This window comes from Haplochromis burtoni, unplaced genomic scaffold (genome assembly GCF_018398535.1).
Source record: "Haplochromis burtoni strain Fernald_Lab_line unplaced genomic scaffold, NCSU_Asbu1 Contig_42, whole genome shotgun sequence".
Lineage (NCBI taxonomy): Eukaryota > Metazoa > Chordata > Actinopteri > Cichliformes > Cichlidae > Haplochromis > Haplochromis burtoni.
This window is the reverse complement of record NW_024582403.1, coordinates 494358-509785: the sequence shown is the minus strand read 5'-3', so window position 1 is coordinate 509785 and position 15428 is coordinate 494358. Positions and strand designations below refer to the sequence as shown.

Sequence of the window (15428 nt, the reverse complement as noted above, 5' to 3'; positions counted from 1 at the left end):
CTGTCTCCACCAGTGTTTACCAAGTACTGGCTCCATACCTAAAGAGGGTCAAGAGATCAAAAACATGGCTCCAGGTGTTTCTGAAAAAAATCTGAGTGCACTTTATTAGTGTGAATGCAAATCTTTGTGGGCCCTGCAGCCCAATTTAAATCAATTATAGCAGTGAAGCAGTAAATGTGAAGAAGGGATTCAATTTCACTAGCCACTAAATGCCTGCCATTATTCTTATTGGGGAAAAGAAAGTTTCCAGAGTTGAAGACAAAGTCTCATTGTGAGGTTTAAGTAGTCTGAGAATCAGTCGTTATCATATGGGCATTGTGCTAAAGATTTTATCTTATGGGAATTAGATCCATATATTTATTAACAAAAATATGCCGTCCCCACAAAATCATGTTATCAAATTACCTACAATCTTTTCTCCCAGATGACAACGGAAAAAAGCCATCTTTTGGTTGTCATTATTTCCTGGAGCTTTACTAGCTCCCGATATCTCTTCCCCTGCCCTTTCTTTTCCACCTTTGAATTTTTATCTCCTGTCATATCTTTCACTGTAGCTGTAATATCTCTTCTCTTCCCCCTCCCCTTAGTCACACCTTCCCCTTTTTTCATCTGCACAATCCCTTCAATCCAACACCTCCTCTAACCCCCTAGCGAGTACCATATTGAGGACACATCTAATTTTTTATTTCCATCCCGACCAGGGTGAAAGCCAGAACTCAAAGACAGAGACTAAGCAGTAGATGGAACAATCAGAGATGAACAGACATGCAAGCTGTCAGAGTGAGCAAGAGGAGGACACATGGAGAGCACAGAGGGGAGAAAAACTGAAATGGAAAATTTGGATCTCTCACCGACATGAAATCAGAGACAGTCAGACTGACAGGCACACAATCAGACAGGTAAATAGTGACTGCAGTTTTTTCCATGCAAAATAACCGCAGTTACATAACAGAAAAAGAAGCTCTGTATTTTTCTTTTCATAGAATTAATAAGGCTGCCTCATTATAACGGGCTAAATATAGAGGTGACATTTCCTCTGAACTCCAAGCTTCACTCAGATTTTGGCTTCAATGTGCTATCATTTATGAAATTTGACAAACACAAACATGCTACAGGTTTCACACACACACAGTGACGCACACATATATCAAAGCCTTGAGTTTAATCTTAATGTCAGCAGCGTTTGCCTTGACAAAAGGAGGTAGTGAGGGGGGTGCAAAGCAGACCTGTAGAAGCAGCGGATTTCCATAGCTTCATCTGCCTTGCATCGACTGCCCTCATTTGGTGGTTGGTGTGCATTGCATTCCATGTGCTCTTTAATAAGCATGAGCACACCAATGTCCCACTTTAACCACAGTTAACTTACTTGTCATGCAGTTATGACAAAGAACAGGGCAACTGCAAACAAAAAAACAAAAATAAACCGCAGAGGCAGTAAAGCGAATCAGCCTAGTAAAACACACACTCGTCTTTACGTGGCACCTGTAATACAGTAACATTAAGGTAAATTCTATTTTCCCTCACCTCACTCTTTATTGCATAAAGGTGTTTGCTTCCGGGGTCGGGCCCTCCAGTGTTGCCATTGGTGAGGTTTACTTTCTGTGATTGGCTAAAATTTTCTAAACTGTGGAACTTTCCCACCGCTACCACTACCCGCGTTGAACTGTGAGGCAAGGAGACTCCCGCAGCAGAAAACAGCGACAAAACAACAAATTATATATGACGTAATACCTCGACAATGTCACCATCACCCTATGAAACGTCTGTGCTCGTCACTGCTTCTCTACGCTTCTTGAAACCACAACTTTTAGAACAAGTCTGCCTTTGGCTGGCTGTGCTGCACGCGACAGAACAAAGTTGCCATCCATCATCTCCAATCAAACGCTGATCCGGCGTTTCCTGCAGTGCTGATTGGTTAATTTACGATTAGGGCGGGCGCATTCTTGCTGTCCGCCAGGCAGCAGTGACTTCAGTATTTTGCCGCGAGGAGCTCGTGGGACAGATGAAACCCTCACCTGGAGCTAGACGGTCGTCCACGGGTAGGCTGCACGTTTCTCCAGCTGTGTAATTGTGTGTCTGCATGAACTGCGTTAGTGTTGATGCTAGCCTGGTGGTGCATTCCCTATGTACTCCCCAAATTTTAGTACTTACCCTGTGGCTGGTCCACTGTTGAGAGCTGAGTAATGGGTAAATGAATCAAACCCTCCTTAAGACCCACTGAGAATTACACTAGCATTTTAACTTTAGCTCTTTTTTTTTATTCTTACCTTGCAGTGTACCTGTTTAGACAAAGGCTGTCCAACCGTTATGAAAAGCCTGAAAGCAAAATTTAAAAAGATTGAGGTAAGAGCCATCTGTGGTGTGGCATCTTGAGTTTTACAGGTGCGTATGTTTTAAAGGAGCACACCTGTCTGATATGCTGCTTCAAGTTATTTGGTTTTTAAATGAATGTTAAGGTGTTGAACTGGACTGTGTTATGTAGTCATTTATACAGTCCCAGGTTGCTTTCTGTGTGTATGTGTAATGGGGGGCAGTGGGATTTGGTGTCACTGAGCAGCAGGAAGGCAGGACTGTCTCCAGACTGCAGCTGTAACCAGAGATCTCAGGTAGCCCTCAATTATTCACATGTACCTGCACACACACACATGCACACACAAATAGCTCCTATTATCCTGCTGTCATCCTTTTTCACATGAAAGCTGTTTAAAATGTTAACTTTACTTTTTAAATAAGAACCAACAGAGAATTATAGCAATCCTCTACACGATGCAGTGTGGTGTATTCAAACTGATACACTGAAAAGTTGCTGGTTTATCTAACTAGACCACTTGTGTTAGCATTTTCATGGTGGTGATGCTTTTAGAACAATTATAGGCTTTTCTTTGTGCTGTATCACTCTGACTTAGTGGCAATGAAGGTTACCTCTTTAGGTGAGACTGTGTGGAGTATAACTTAACACTCCAAGAGGCCAGATAGGTAAAATGGCTAGTTCGGGCTGTCTCGTTTTTGTGGTTTGTACCTATTTGTGTTTGTGTGTCTTGCTTTTCCCTATAAATGACGTCCCAAACCTGCAGAGCAGCGTGCAGCTTATCCAGCTCCCTTTTCCTGTTTTTGCTGAGTCCTCACATCACACAGGCCCTACTCTGAAGCTGCAGAGGCACAGATCTGTGACGCTGACGCCAAGGGGTACTGTTGGAAGACCTGGCAAAAAAAAAAAACAACTAATGAAGAAAAGAAATGAGGTGGCTATAGAGAGGAAGGCACAAGAGAAAATGTTAGGTTAGAGAAAGGAGGGCAGTGAGGAAAGGAGGGAGAGTGTGTGTGGTGCAGTGGATAGACTGTTACGACTCTGCTAGCAGCTGGAGCAGGACGAAAGGATGCCGTTTTAAATGCGGAGAGGGAGGACAGAAAATAGCTGTGTTATGTGTACGTGCGTCACAGTTTATGTGTGACAGTCCTTCGTTTTCACTGGAGGTATGATTTCACGAGAGCATAAATTCTCTGGTAGGTAGAGCTTTGCTGTGTTTTTGCTCTGACCTCTAAAGGGTAGCTTAAAGAAACTTAGGGGTAGCTGATTTTTTTTTCTCGATCATTTGGAGTGTGTTTGTATTGTTATGAAGCCAGGTGGCAGTGTGTATTGTCTGATAGGAAACACTGCGGTGGCTTCGTATACTGTAGCTGTATTTAGTTGTGTGTGACACCCTGTTAGCAGCATGGATCCTCAACAGCCTGTTTATAGCCTGATGAAGAGGTTCTGTCCTTGTTTCAGCCTGCTACCGCTGCCAGTAGGTATCACATAGAAATATAAGTGATTTTTTTGCCTCCGTAGTTTATAATATTTCTGTATTTAAGTTATTTTGCATAAACTATACAATTGTTGTGCTCTGTTGTCTTTACTGTGTTTTTCTTTTCTTTACTGGATCATTATCACTAGTTGTTGCCCATTCTAACTGCTCCATATTTCTCAGTCATCTGTTGTGTTGAATGGCAAGAGAAGTGGTATGGTATCAGTTTTCGTGGTGACCTGTTCTCTGTTTTGGCCCCCTCAGAGTCAGGACTGGAGTAAGAGTGATGAAAGGCTCTTGCAGGCTGTGGAGCAGAATGAACCCGATAAAGTCTCAGCTCTCATTGTCAAAAAAGGTCTCTGTCCTACCAAGCTGGATGCTGAGGGCAAGTCGGCGTAAGTTGAGTGCCTAAGTCTGCTGTGCCTTCAACCCTGTTGAAAATTTGTAGCCAGGTAGTACCAGGAAGCCAACCAGTTCAAATGAACTCTACTATTTATGCCAAGAAGAGTGGTCAAATATCAGCTAGACCTGTGCCAGAAACTTACCAACAGTTACCAAAAAGTGCACCTTAGACAAAAACTCTGGAAAAAAAACTGTCCAAAGAAATCATTAAAAAACTTAAATTACCATCACATTCATGTCCATAATTAGGGAATGTCAATCTATGACCACAAGTGTAAATAAAAGTAACTAGAATCTTGAGCTGAAACTTAACTGATGAGAAGGATCACTAATTGTGACATTTTGCAATAGAAATGCAGAAATAAAAGCCATTTTTATTTTTATCCTCTCACCTGTAAGATGTGGTGGCATGTCCTGTTTCTCCTGACAGGCTTCACCTCTCTGTATCCCGAGGCCGGCTAGATTGTCTGGAGGTTATCATCTCTCATGGTGCAGACATCAGCGTCACCGATGGGGCTGGTGAGGGATTTTATTAAACAGAAACATAGTTGTATCCTGTAAGCCACTGGGCTGTTTATAAAATACATGTAACTGTCTGACTCCAGGCTTCAGCGCCCTTCATCTTGCAGCCAAAAATGGCCAGTCTGAGTGCTTAAAGAGGCTGTTACAGGTAAAAAAAAAAACCCCAACAATGACACCATAGCTAATCAATTAATTATTGAAATCATTAATAAAAATAATGGCCATTATTTTAAATATTTATCTGGTTACCAATGATGCGTGCTTGTTTCCTCTAACAGGAACGAATGGCGGTAGACTGCACGGACAGCATTGGAAGGACACCGCTCCATCTTGCAGGTCGCTGTTACAGCATAAAATTATTACACCAGTTTATTTAATTCCATAACAGTTTGCTTATAACAAGATTTTATTGATCGTTCTGTTTAGAAATTCAGTTGAATTTAATCATGTCATTGCAAAACGTACTATATGCAAACTTTTAATTGCCTGAACGCCGGTTATACTCACAGCGGTCAGTGGTTGCATGTCCTGCACTGAGACCCTGTGGGACTTTAAAGCCAATCTGGATGCCCAGGACACTGTAAGTTTGACAATTTAGCTGTTTGGTTTGCTGTTTTTGCTGACCAAAAATAAATTTTATTTATTTTTATTTATTTTTTCAGGACGGGGCCACCCCTCTGATATTGGCAGCCCAGATGAGTAGAGTGGAACTGTGTGTCTTTCTATTGGGTCGAGGTGCAAATGCAAACATACAAGATAATCAAGGAAGGTAGTGAACTGTTATTGATAGTATCCCAAATATTGTTTTCCTTGCATGGCTTGGTGAGGCAGGGTATGACTGCTTGGGCCTTCATTTCCTGTTTCTTGAAATCATTATAGATGCAATGACTGAAGTGTCAAACAGGTTGGAATTTCACATCACTAGAAAGTGTCATGAAACCACTAGAAACCCCTAGCTAAGCTAGAACAAAAATAAAATCTCTTCAGGATTACTCCCACAGCAGTCTGGGTCTGCAGAAAGGATTCCCATAGAATTACTCCAGTAGTCGAGAGATTTGGAGGGATGCAGGTCAGGATCTCCAGCTGGGGCAACAGCTTTCGGGTTGGCTTTAGATGGCCCCTTGGAGAGGATTACTAGAGAACAGTCCTCGGGTTAAAATTAACAAGGGAAAAGACACAAATTTGGCATAAAATGAAAAACTGCAGTATTTTCTGCTTCATATTGAGTATCCTGCAGTGTGTTTGTTTTTTGTTTTTCAAAACACGTCCTGACTTTTATAACTGGAAACTTTGAACAAAATGAAACATTGCGCCCTTTTTTAGCATATTTTATTTTGCAATGATTGACATGCCAAACGAGATAACTCTGCACAATATGTAAGTGAAGGCCTGGAAAGAAATAAACATTCTCTAATACTTCTGTAGTTTCTTTTTGTATTGCATTCCTCATCGTAAGTATTTTTTTTATTGCCTTGTAATTATATATTGTGTGGGGTCACAGGTCTGCGTTGATGCTGGCCTGTGAGAGTGACAGCGTTGAGACTGTGGAGGCTCTGCTGAGAGGTGGGGCCAACGCACAGCTGGTCAACGGCCTCGGACACAAAGCTACCGACTACAGCGTAACCACAGGCAACCAACGTATCATTGAGATGCTGCAGGATGGAGTACCTTCAGGTATGAGGCCCAAGTCTTCTTTCAGTAGTGTTTGCATTTGCTTTTGTTCTAAGATCTCAAAAGACCTGTCTCAGTAGTGCAGCTCAGATAATCAATCAAATGACTGAATGTTTGGGAATGGTGAAAACTAGGGATGGGTACCGGTGTCCGGTGCCATGATGGCACCGGTTCTGACATAAACGGTAGTAACCAGACCGAAAAGCAGCGCACATTTCGGTGCTTTATTTCGGTGCTTTTTTTTCCTGAGCTGTGATACACTTCTAGCCAATCATTTTACGTTTCCGAGGATAGTAGGCGGGGCCAGGTACGTACGTTCTGTTAGAGCAGAGCTACAGATTAAAAATGTCCAAGGCGAAGCGGTCAAAAGTCTGGCTGTACTTCACAGCAAAAGATGCAAACTCAGCAGCAACAAGTGCTTTAAGCTGATACTGTGATACTGTCAAAGGAGGTAACACCAAGAATCCGATGAAACACGCTGGCGACGCATAGCGTTTTTTTTAAAAGCCGAGAAATGCGCCGTATTTGATAGCTTGCTGCGAGACCTCACACCGTGCACGTCGGGTGGGTTGCCAGTTATCGGACCCGGAGCAACATCCCCCAAAAACCCGAAGAATAGAGTCCTGGCCCCTAGCCCTGCCAGTGTAGCAGAAATGATGACGGATGATGATGCAGCAGCAGCCGTTCTTCTCTGCGTGAGTAGCTTACATGTTGTTCGTGTGTAATTTACGTTGAGTAGGCTAACCACTTATTACATTAATGCATGTAAGGTGAACTAGCAAACACTCATCTAGTTACATGCGGCTGTCTTCTTGTTTGATGGCAGATACTCCCTTCACCCTGGCCAAAAAGGCTAAAATGACCAAAGAAAAAGTGGAAACAGTTAAACATGAGAGGGTTTAAGTTTGTGTTTTTTCCATTGTTTAAGCACTGCTTCCAGCCAAGAGTGATGCCATATATGCCCCATAGCTGCAGAAAAGGCTAATATTGTTATCTTTTTACAAAAAAAACCCAGCTGAACATGAGAGCTTTTTGGACAAAGTTTGTGTTCTCCATTCTTTAAGCACCGGTTCGAGCACCGTTTAAGCACCGGCACCGTTTCAAAAGTACCGATTTGGCACCGGTATCGGATAAAACCTAAACGATACCCATCCCTAGTGAAAACACAGCTACTCTGATCCCCACTGTAACACATGGTACACAGTGACTTTCCAGAGATAATCAGACCCAGAGTATGGTTTGAGTTGCTGTGATATTCCAGATCCAGACATTCTCATTGGCCTCCTTGGAAAACAACTGTAATAGAGGGAAGTGGATCAGAAGGACAGCTGGGCGTGATTGTAAAGTGGGGCATAAAAATGAAAAAGGCTGCTTCCGCTTTTATCTCTCAACAAAGACTTTGCTGATAGGTTACATGGAAAACAGATGTTTGACTTTTTTTGAGAAGATGAAGGAGGTAATTTGGTGTGCACATGATGCCTGACCACATCGGTTCATAATAATTTGAGAGATTTTCATAGATTTACTGCATAATACATGAATGGCACCCATGTAAACTGCATATTAGAAAGGGATTTCAGGGCATTGTCTGCATGTTTTCTAGCTGTTTTCTGAGTCTCTGTGCAAATGAGGTTTAAGTGCTTTAATGTTTCTTTCCCTATGCATACATAGTCTCTGAGGGCGCAGGGGAGGAGGTAATGTTGCATATTCTTGTGCTGCATCACTCCTTCCATAAATGAGATCATGGCTCACTTTGGCAATCATATTGTGCATGTTTTCCAATATGAGGTCATTGGTTTTTTTTTTTTGTGCTGCTTTCTTTCTCTTTAGTTGGCGACCTTTTGTCTCATCTTGATTTTCTCCATTTTTTTCCCTTTTGTTTGTTTTTTAAGTTGAGTTTGATCTTTGCTTGCTTGTTATCACCCTCTCACCTCAATGCAGCCTTCTCAAACCCCCTCAGCCACTTCATCAGTGCAAGGGGGGACTACCCCCCGCAAACGGAAAGCTCCTCCACCACCTCGGTCTCCTCTTCAGGTAGTGTAAGAAACATGTTAGTGGGCACGAAACATTTCTCTGTTCAGTGTTGTCAGTATCTCCTGTACCCTAAACATGAAGTGATATTAGTTTAATAGTTGAGAAATGTTACACCTAAGATTTTCTTTTGATTGACTGTAGGAAATAAAAAGATGTGAATGAATTTTTAGTTTACAGCTCCAATTAGCAGATGTCCCTGTTTATACTAATTGTACCATCATTTCTTTGGTGAAATCTCTAAGCTACAACATTGCTTCTCAAGACATTGACCGGATTGTTTATTGATCTGTGTGATGTGATTTTTTTTTTTCTGATCTCAAAAATGCAGGGTGTGCCACCTTCCCAAAAGTCCCAGAGTTCAGCTCCTCCTGCCCACTCTCCAGAGCCCCATCAGTCCCAGTCCCCACCTCCCTCTCCCCAGCCTCAAGAAACCCAGCAGTCACCCCAGGTTAGCACTGTAATGTTGGCTCTTATTTGGCTTTTAAGGGTTTCTTCCTTTATCTTAACATAAAAGGCAGACTATTGTTGGTTTAATTATTTTGTGTTGGGTTGTTTTTTGCTTGTTTTGTTTTAGGCTGAAGACGAGGAGGTGTTTGAGGAGATTCGGCGGCTGCGACTGGAGAGAGGCCGTCTGCTCCAGAAGATCAAAGCCTTGGAGCAGCAGCAGCAGAGTGCCCTCTCTGCCTTGGAGGAGGTACTGAACAAGAGTCTCCTTAATGCTTTGCGTGCACTCCCTTATTTTGTTTAAACCTTGAGTGCTTGAAATTGTACTTTCTGAATGCAACTGCAGTGGCCAATATTATGTGTGTTTGCTCACTAGCTTTCCCAACTAAAGAAACGTCTGGAGGAGGCAGAGGCAGAGAGGGATAAACTGCTTGAGGAACTGAAAGCAGTCCATGGTATTGGGGCGAGTGACTCTGAGGACCTGGATGAAATGCTGGACTTCCCAGGTATGCGATCCAAGTATTTGTGAGCGTTCCCGTCCCTAGCACAGAGCGTGCATGCGCTTCATGCCGGTGTCATTGCTGTGCCACTTGGGTATTCTTACATCTTTCATGTCAGGGAGTCATGCTGATTTATTTTTGTCTTTGTTTCTTTTTAACTTTCGCTCTAGAAAAGCTGCTCTCCAAGCGCTCCAGAGCCTCCCCTGCTCAGGATGAGGCCTCTTCTCAAACGGACATTGACTCAGTCAGCCCCTCTCCTGCCCCTGCAGATCCAGGAGCTGTTGCTGAGCTGCATAAACAAATAGAGGAACTTACTTCCCAGAATGCTGAACTTGTTCTGAAAGTTCAGGTCAGGCAGCATAAATGCATAAATACACAGCTAATGCATAAGTACCTACTCTCACACATGCACAGACACCATTTTCATGCCTTCATTATGTTGGCTCATTAACAAAGATAAATTGGTAGTCAAAAGAGTATTAATTGGTTTCCTGGCAGGAGATGAAGATTCTGTTTCAAGAGTTGCTGAGTGTCCTTCATTCAAGCATTAGTCATGACCACTTAAACTTTGGGATGCTTCACTTTGGTGCACTAATGTACCCAGGCAGTTAGTTCATTTAGGTATAAATAGAACACAGCAACATCAGATGTAGACATGGAGGCATTTTGCAGGCGTTCTATGCTGACCGGTTCATGCTAGTTGAAGTTAATCAGAGCTTATTAGTGCTGAAGGTTTTATGAAGCATTCTGTTATAGTGTGATTGTTCATTCCCCACTGGAAACATGAAACGTCCAAACTCAATAAAGACTTAAATAAACTGAAGTAAAATTGAATTGAACTGGCAGTATATGCTCATGTGCTCACACTGTCACAAAAATGTGGTACTCTAACGACACTACCTGGATTTTCTGTGCACATTCTGTTGGGCTCACATATTGAAGCTAACTGAGTTTTTAATAAGCTGCTATAGTTTCACCTCTGTTGTGTACAGATGTTGGAGATGTTCGAGAAGGATGACACAGACATGCAGACCTCCAGTTCGGACTTTGTCCCTCTGGTTCAGTATGAAACCCTGAGAAAAGAGTATGAAACTCTTCAGGAGCGCTTCTCTCAGGCCCAGGCTTCAGCAGAGGCTTCAAGTGTGGAAGAGCAGCAGTAAGAATTTATTTGAAATGCTACCACTTCAAACTAGAATCACAGGAAGAGTTCCCGTTCACTGGCTCTGGCCTTCATTCTAAAATGTGCTTGTTTACAAATTGAGTCCTCGTGACATAAGGTTTCATGACTGCTGTTGCATCATGTGTATTATTTTTCTTTGAAAAAATATAAAACCTCATCTGTGTTGCAGCTAAGCAACAAAACACTTCAATAATACACTGAGAAAGTGTTATCTAATTCTGAAGCAGTCACTCATTTACACCCTTGTTTGTTTAACAATAAGCTGTATGTCTCTTGTTTTCATAAAGGCTAAATATTTTTTTTGTTTTTTGAGGACATCACCTTGTGTTGTTTTCTGTAATAACTAAATGTCTGACTCATATGAATCTAGCATGTTTTCTTAATTTCACTTCAAGTCTCTGTTGTTTTGCAGTGATGATGAGCGCTCGCAGGGAGGAGCTGCAGATTCAGAGAATACAGAAGCTCTGAAGGAGAAGCTGCGTGAGCTGGAGGAGCAGTTGGCCTCTTCCAAATCTGAGCTGGAGGAGCTAAAGGAGCAGATGCGTGTCGGGGTGCTTTCTGTGGAGTGTGGTATAGGGGATATTGCTGCAGCAGGTGCTGGGGCTTCAGAGGAGGGCCCGAGCCAGGAGGCAGAGCAGCTGAGAGCCAGGGTGACAGAGTTGGAGGAGGAGCTTTCTAAAAGAACGGGTGAGGCTGGGGGTCAGAGCAATTCGGACAGTGACATAATCAAACAGCTGACAGAGAAAGTAAAGGAACTCCAGGCTGCTCTGGCCCAGAAGGAGTCTACAAAAGAGGAAGAGGAGAAAGAAGACAAAATAGAAGATACAGAAACAGTGAAGTGCCTACGTGACAACGTTGCCAAGTTGGAGGCAGCCCTGGCAGAGAGCAGGTTATCAGAAAAAGATGGAGGCGGAGCAGGAGATGGAGATCAGGTCCATCGCCTTCAGGAGCGTTTGCACGAGCTAGAGGGAGAACTGAGGAAATGTGTGCCCCGCTCGGAGCTGGAGGAGGTGCAGGTGAATCTGGGACTCCAGTGTGAGCAGCTGGCAAGGGAGAGGGCGGATGTGGCTAGAAGGCTCAACGATGCCCTCCTGGAGCTGGAGAGACTCAGACCTCCACCACACGGAGAAGAGGAAGATGAAGAAGATGAGGAAGAGCATTCAGAGAGTTCAGAGCCCTCAGTCATATCAGGTACAACTGATAATGCGGTGTCATTTTGCATGAGTAGAAAACCATTGTATTTAGTTCACAGGTTGAGTTCATGTGTTATTATTTGTGCCTCTGTCCAATCAGAGCACTCCAGACGCACCTTAGCAGCAGTGAGAGAAGAACTTGAAGTAGCGAGGCAGGAAGCAGCTCAGGCTCTGGATTGTCTGTGCGCCGAGCGAGAGAGCCGGGCACAGGACGCCCTGCAGCTGAAGGACACGGTGCCACTTGCGAAACATAAAGAGGCGCTGTCGGCGGTGTCAGAACAACTTGCTCAGACACTGCAAGAGCTCCAGGAAGAAAAAACCCTTCGGGGCCATGCTGAGGAGCAGGCTGCCTCACTGGAGGCTAAACTGCAGGCCATGCAGGATGCCATTCCCAAAGAGGAGCATGAGAAAGTCAAGGTCAGCAGAAATGTACAAATATGATAATAACAGCTCAAAAGGTCAGTGATCAAAAGTAGCTGATAAGGCCGGGCTCTTCTTAAATATGTTAAATATAGACTCAGCAGAAGAAGCTTGTTGATAAATGGAAGGAAAACCATTTCCTCCACTTTTAAAGGACAGGTTCACATTTTTTCATCACCTTAACTCACGTGCACAATATACAGTAATAAGTTGCTGTAATTGTTCTGTAAAAAGCTAATTGTGAGTGAATCTGCCTGCAGTGAAAATTAATACATTTTATCTGAAGCATGAAACTTCAGGGCCTATATGATGCCTCCATTTTTTCCTGAAAAATCTTTAATATTAAATACAACGAATTACAAAATGGGCATTTGCAGTTTCTTTAAATTGTTTATTGAGGTATGGAGAGAAGTAAGAGCTATGCACACGTGCTTTTAGTTGACTTCTCCTTCTCCTTCTGCCACAACTCTTGAACAAACAGATCCCTTGTTAATGAACCTTGCCATCTTGCACATTATTAAATGGCATATGATAATAATAATAATAATACTGATATTGAATTTCCAAATTTTAGAAGTTTGTTTTAAATGCACACATGGTCAGACGGAATAAAACTCTTCAGTTAATCCTGGCTCGTCTCACAGGCAGAGCTCCAGCACGCCCTGCAGGAAAGTGAGAGCGGTGCAGCAGCAGCTCGGGATGCTCTGAGTGAGAAGGAGATGGAACTGAGAGAGCTGAAATCCCAGAAGGCTGCAGAACAGGGTCTGATTTCTAAGGAGGATCACGAGGCCCTTCGGCTCTCTTTGCAGGCTGAGATCAACGCCGTCACGGCCCGTTTCAACGATCTTACTCGTAAACACGAGAAGACCTGCACTGAGGTCTGTGTGTCTATGATATTATGAGCTGTGGGCCTTGATGCCCTCCTGCCTTTCTTTACATTATCCTACTCCATTACTTCTGTACTTCTTTTTGCTGCAATGACCCATCCTTATGTGTACTGAGTCATGTACTAAATTTGCTTGTGCACTACCAATTCAAAATATAACAAAACAGCAGAAAGCAATACAACTATCCTATTAATTAAAATGTTTATTATATATTTTTGCATTTAACTGATTTTAATTGCTGTAAAAAAATTAACTTCCCAAATGTGGGATAAATAAAGTACATCTAATCTCATTTTAGGGACACTCCAAATTGAATTTTCCTTCACATCTGCTGTTGCATTTAAATAATAAACTAAACGGCTAAATGCAGAGATTATTTTTTTTATTAAGAGGCAGGATGAGACTGTTGGTATTATTTGTCTACTGCAGGTATTCCAGGTACAAAGGGAGGCACTCTTTAACAAGAGTGAGCGGCAGGTCGCAGAGTCGCAGCTCGCCACAGTTCAAAAACAACTTGCTGAACTACAAGCCCAGTCAACCCATATCCAGGAACTCCACAAAGACATCCAGGAATCGCAGAGCCTCGTGAAAGAGAAGGACCGCAAGGTGAGATGCTAGCTGTTCATGAAGTTCACGGCTGCTCTTGAAGAACAAGGTTGTGAAAAGTGATGTGTTCAATATGTGTGCAGATAACAGAGCTGTCAAAGGAGGTGTTCCGACTGAAAGAGGCCCTGGGGGCTCTCTCGCCTCCTCTCGGAATCACCTCTTCCTCCTCATCAACCCATCATGGTAACCCTGGACAGCAAATGGCTCTGCAGAATAGGATTGCCATCCTCACTCAACAGCTCCAGGTGATCTATTAGATTCAAAGGGAAAATGTACTCATAAGTCTGGACGAATAAAAAGGTTTTGAGTGGTTTTTCTTTCTAAATGTTTGGATAGATATAATTGATCTGAGGCCAGCAGGGAGCTTATTCAAATGAACACAACCACAATAACTGAAGTCAGCTTTTAGTGCACTTGGATCTAATTCTGGGAACAGTTAAAAGATCTACACTTGATGACTGGAAAGGCCTGACTGGGTTGTAGACAGATTTGTACTGTAAGATGATAATGATATTGTCCTTTTTTTGCAGGATTGGGAGAGAAAGCACAAACAAGTGGTGACTGTATACCGCTCACACTTACTGGCAGCTGTGCAGGTCAGTTCAGTGCACTCATATGCACAACAATTAGGACTGAAATGGAAATATGTTGAGGATTTGTTTGCGTGTCTGTGTCTACTTTGGATCACACAACAGCAGTCTTTGTATAATTACATCAGGTGCGTACACATTGTTGACCCTGTTGTTCTGACTTTTTAACCCTCAGCTGTAAAAGACAGAGTACTGTAGTCATCCTGCCAGGCAGGCAACGCTAACACACACGTTTATGAGTGTGATAACTCCAGAATGATGCAACATAGGAGTTTCAAACTGATACAAAGGTGTATCTACTATAAATCTCGGACAAATTTAGATCTCAGTGACCTTGACCTCAAGGTCAATGTCAAATTGATACCAAAGGTATATCTAATAGGAGCCTGAGGGGTACCACTGGCTGCTGCCTGTATTTTTCAGTTGATTTATCTAGATCACAGTGATTTTTAGTGTTCATTGTTCATTTGTTATTACCTTTTGGCGTGCTAGCTATAATTTATTGTTCTATGTTGTTGAGCTGGCTGCATAGTTGCTTACCTTTAATGCTTTTAGCAGGTAGGAATTGTCTTCTTGATGCCTCTCTTAAAATGGGACAGTTATTGTAATGTTTAGTTGGTGGTTAACATTGTTTTTCTGGAAATACAACTATCTTGGACTGCTATTTGCAGTATCGGTTACCTTTCATTTCAAGATGGCATCATCGTCTGTCAACAGGGTCGCATGGATGAAGAGGTGCAGCATTTGCTACTCCAGATCCTGAAGATGACACACGAGGGGCACTGAAATTTAGAGCATCTGCAAGTTTCTCTCAGCTCCAGTCCCCTCTACAGGGCAGCATAGCAGCTCTATCACAGCAGCCTGTGGGACCAGTACCCAGTATAAAGCCAAATACAACTGATCTGTGGTCAGGTATAGCTGCATGCTTGTAATGTAGTAACCCAAACAACCGATAGAAAAATGGAACATGGAGTGCCTTTATTGTGTAGTATGTGAGGAGTTTATGAAAGCAGAATGTGAATGTGACAGAGTGGATATTTAGACGATACCAGATGCATTGATTTGGTTTTTTTTTATATAATAGTTTTAATTAAAAAAAGAAGATAAATTCTCTGCGGTTCACTGTGTTCTTTTTAAAGTGATCCATCAAAGAGTGTCGGTTGACTGACTCTGGGCTTAACTGTGGACCCGATA

General features: G+C 42.7%; 2 protein-coding genes across 5 annotated transcripts in view; one reads left to right on the top strand and one right to left on the bottom strand.

Moving 5' to 3' along the window:
• shdb (Src homology 2 domain containing transforming protein D, b) overlaps positions 1-1837 on the bottom strand; it is a 24912-nt gene extending 23075 nt beyond the window's left edge. The window contains exon 1 of one of the 2 annotated variants that reach the window (XM_014333150.2): positions 1732-1837. The gene's annotated coding sequence lies outside the window, so the exon portion shown is untranslated. Of the gene's footprint in view, positions 1-1524; positions 1618-1731 lie in introns of those variants that run through there. The other variant, XM_005920835.3, reaches the window with a different exon arrangement.
• On the top strand, positions 1694-15428 carry ankrd24 (ankyrin repeat domain 24). Of its 3 annotated transcripts, XM_005920833.3 has the most exons (22): positions 1694-2039; positions 2275-2343; positions 4050-4180; positions 4618-4706; positions 4793-4857; positions 4988-5045; positions 5219-5289; positions 5372-5478; positions 6211-6383; positions 8341-8414; positions 8743-8862; positions 8989-9108; positions 9235-9364; positions 9529-9707; positions 10351-10514; positions 10951-11729; positions 11832-12148; positions 12796-13029; positions 13468-13644; positions 13728-13889; positions 14175-14240; positions 14952-15427. In XM_005920833.3, the coding sequence occupies exons 2-22, from the start codon at positions 2308-2310 to the stop codon at positions 15018-15020; spliced, it is 3321 nt and encodes a 1106-aa protein (XP_005920895.1). In that variant the 5' UTR covers positions 1694-2039; positions 2275-2307; the 3' UTR covers positions 15021-15427. The 3 variants fall into 3 exon arrangements, with proteins under 3 accessions (XP_005920895.1, XP_042075996.1, XP_014188634.1); XM_042220062.1 differs by lacking the exon at positions 1694-2039 and having other exon boundaries at positions 2064-2343; XM_014333148.2 differs by lacking the exons at positions 1694-2039; positions 2275-2343; positions 8341-8414 and adding exons at positions 2782-3785; positions 8052-8074 and having other exon boundaries at positions 14952-15428.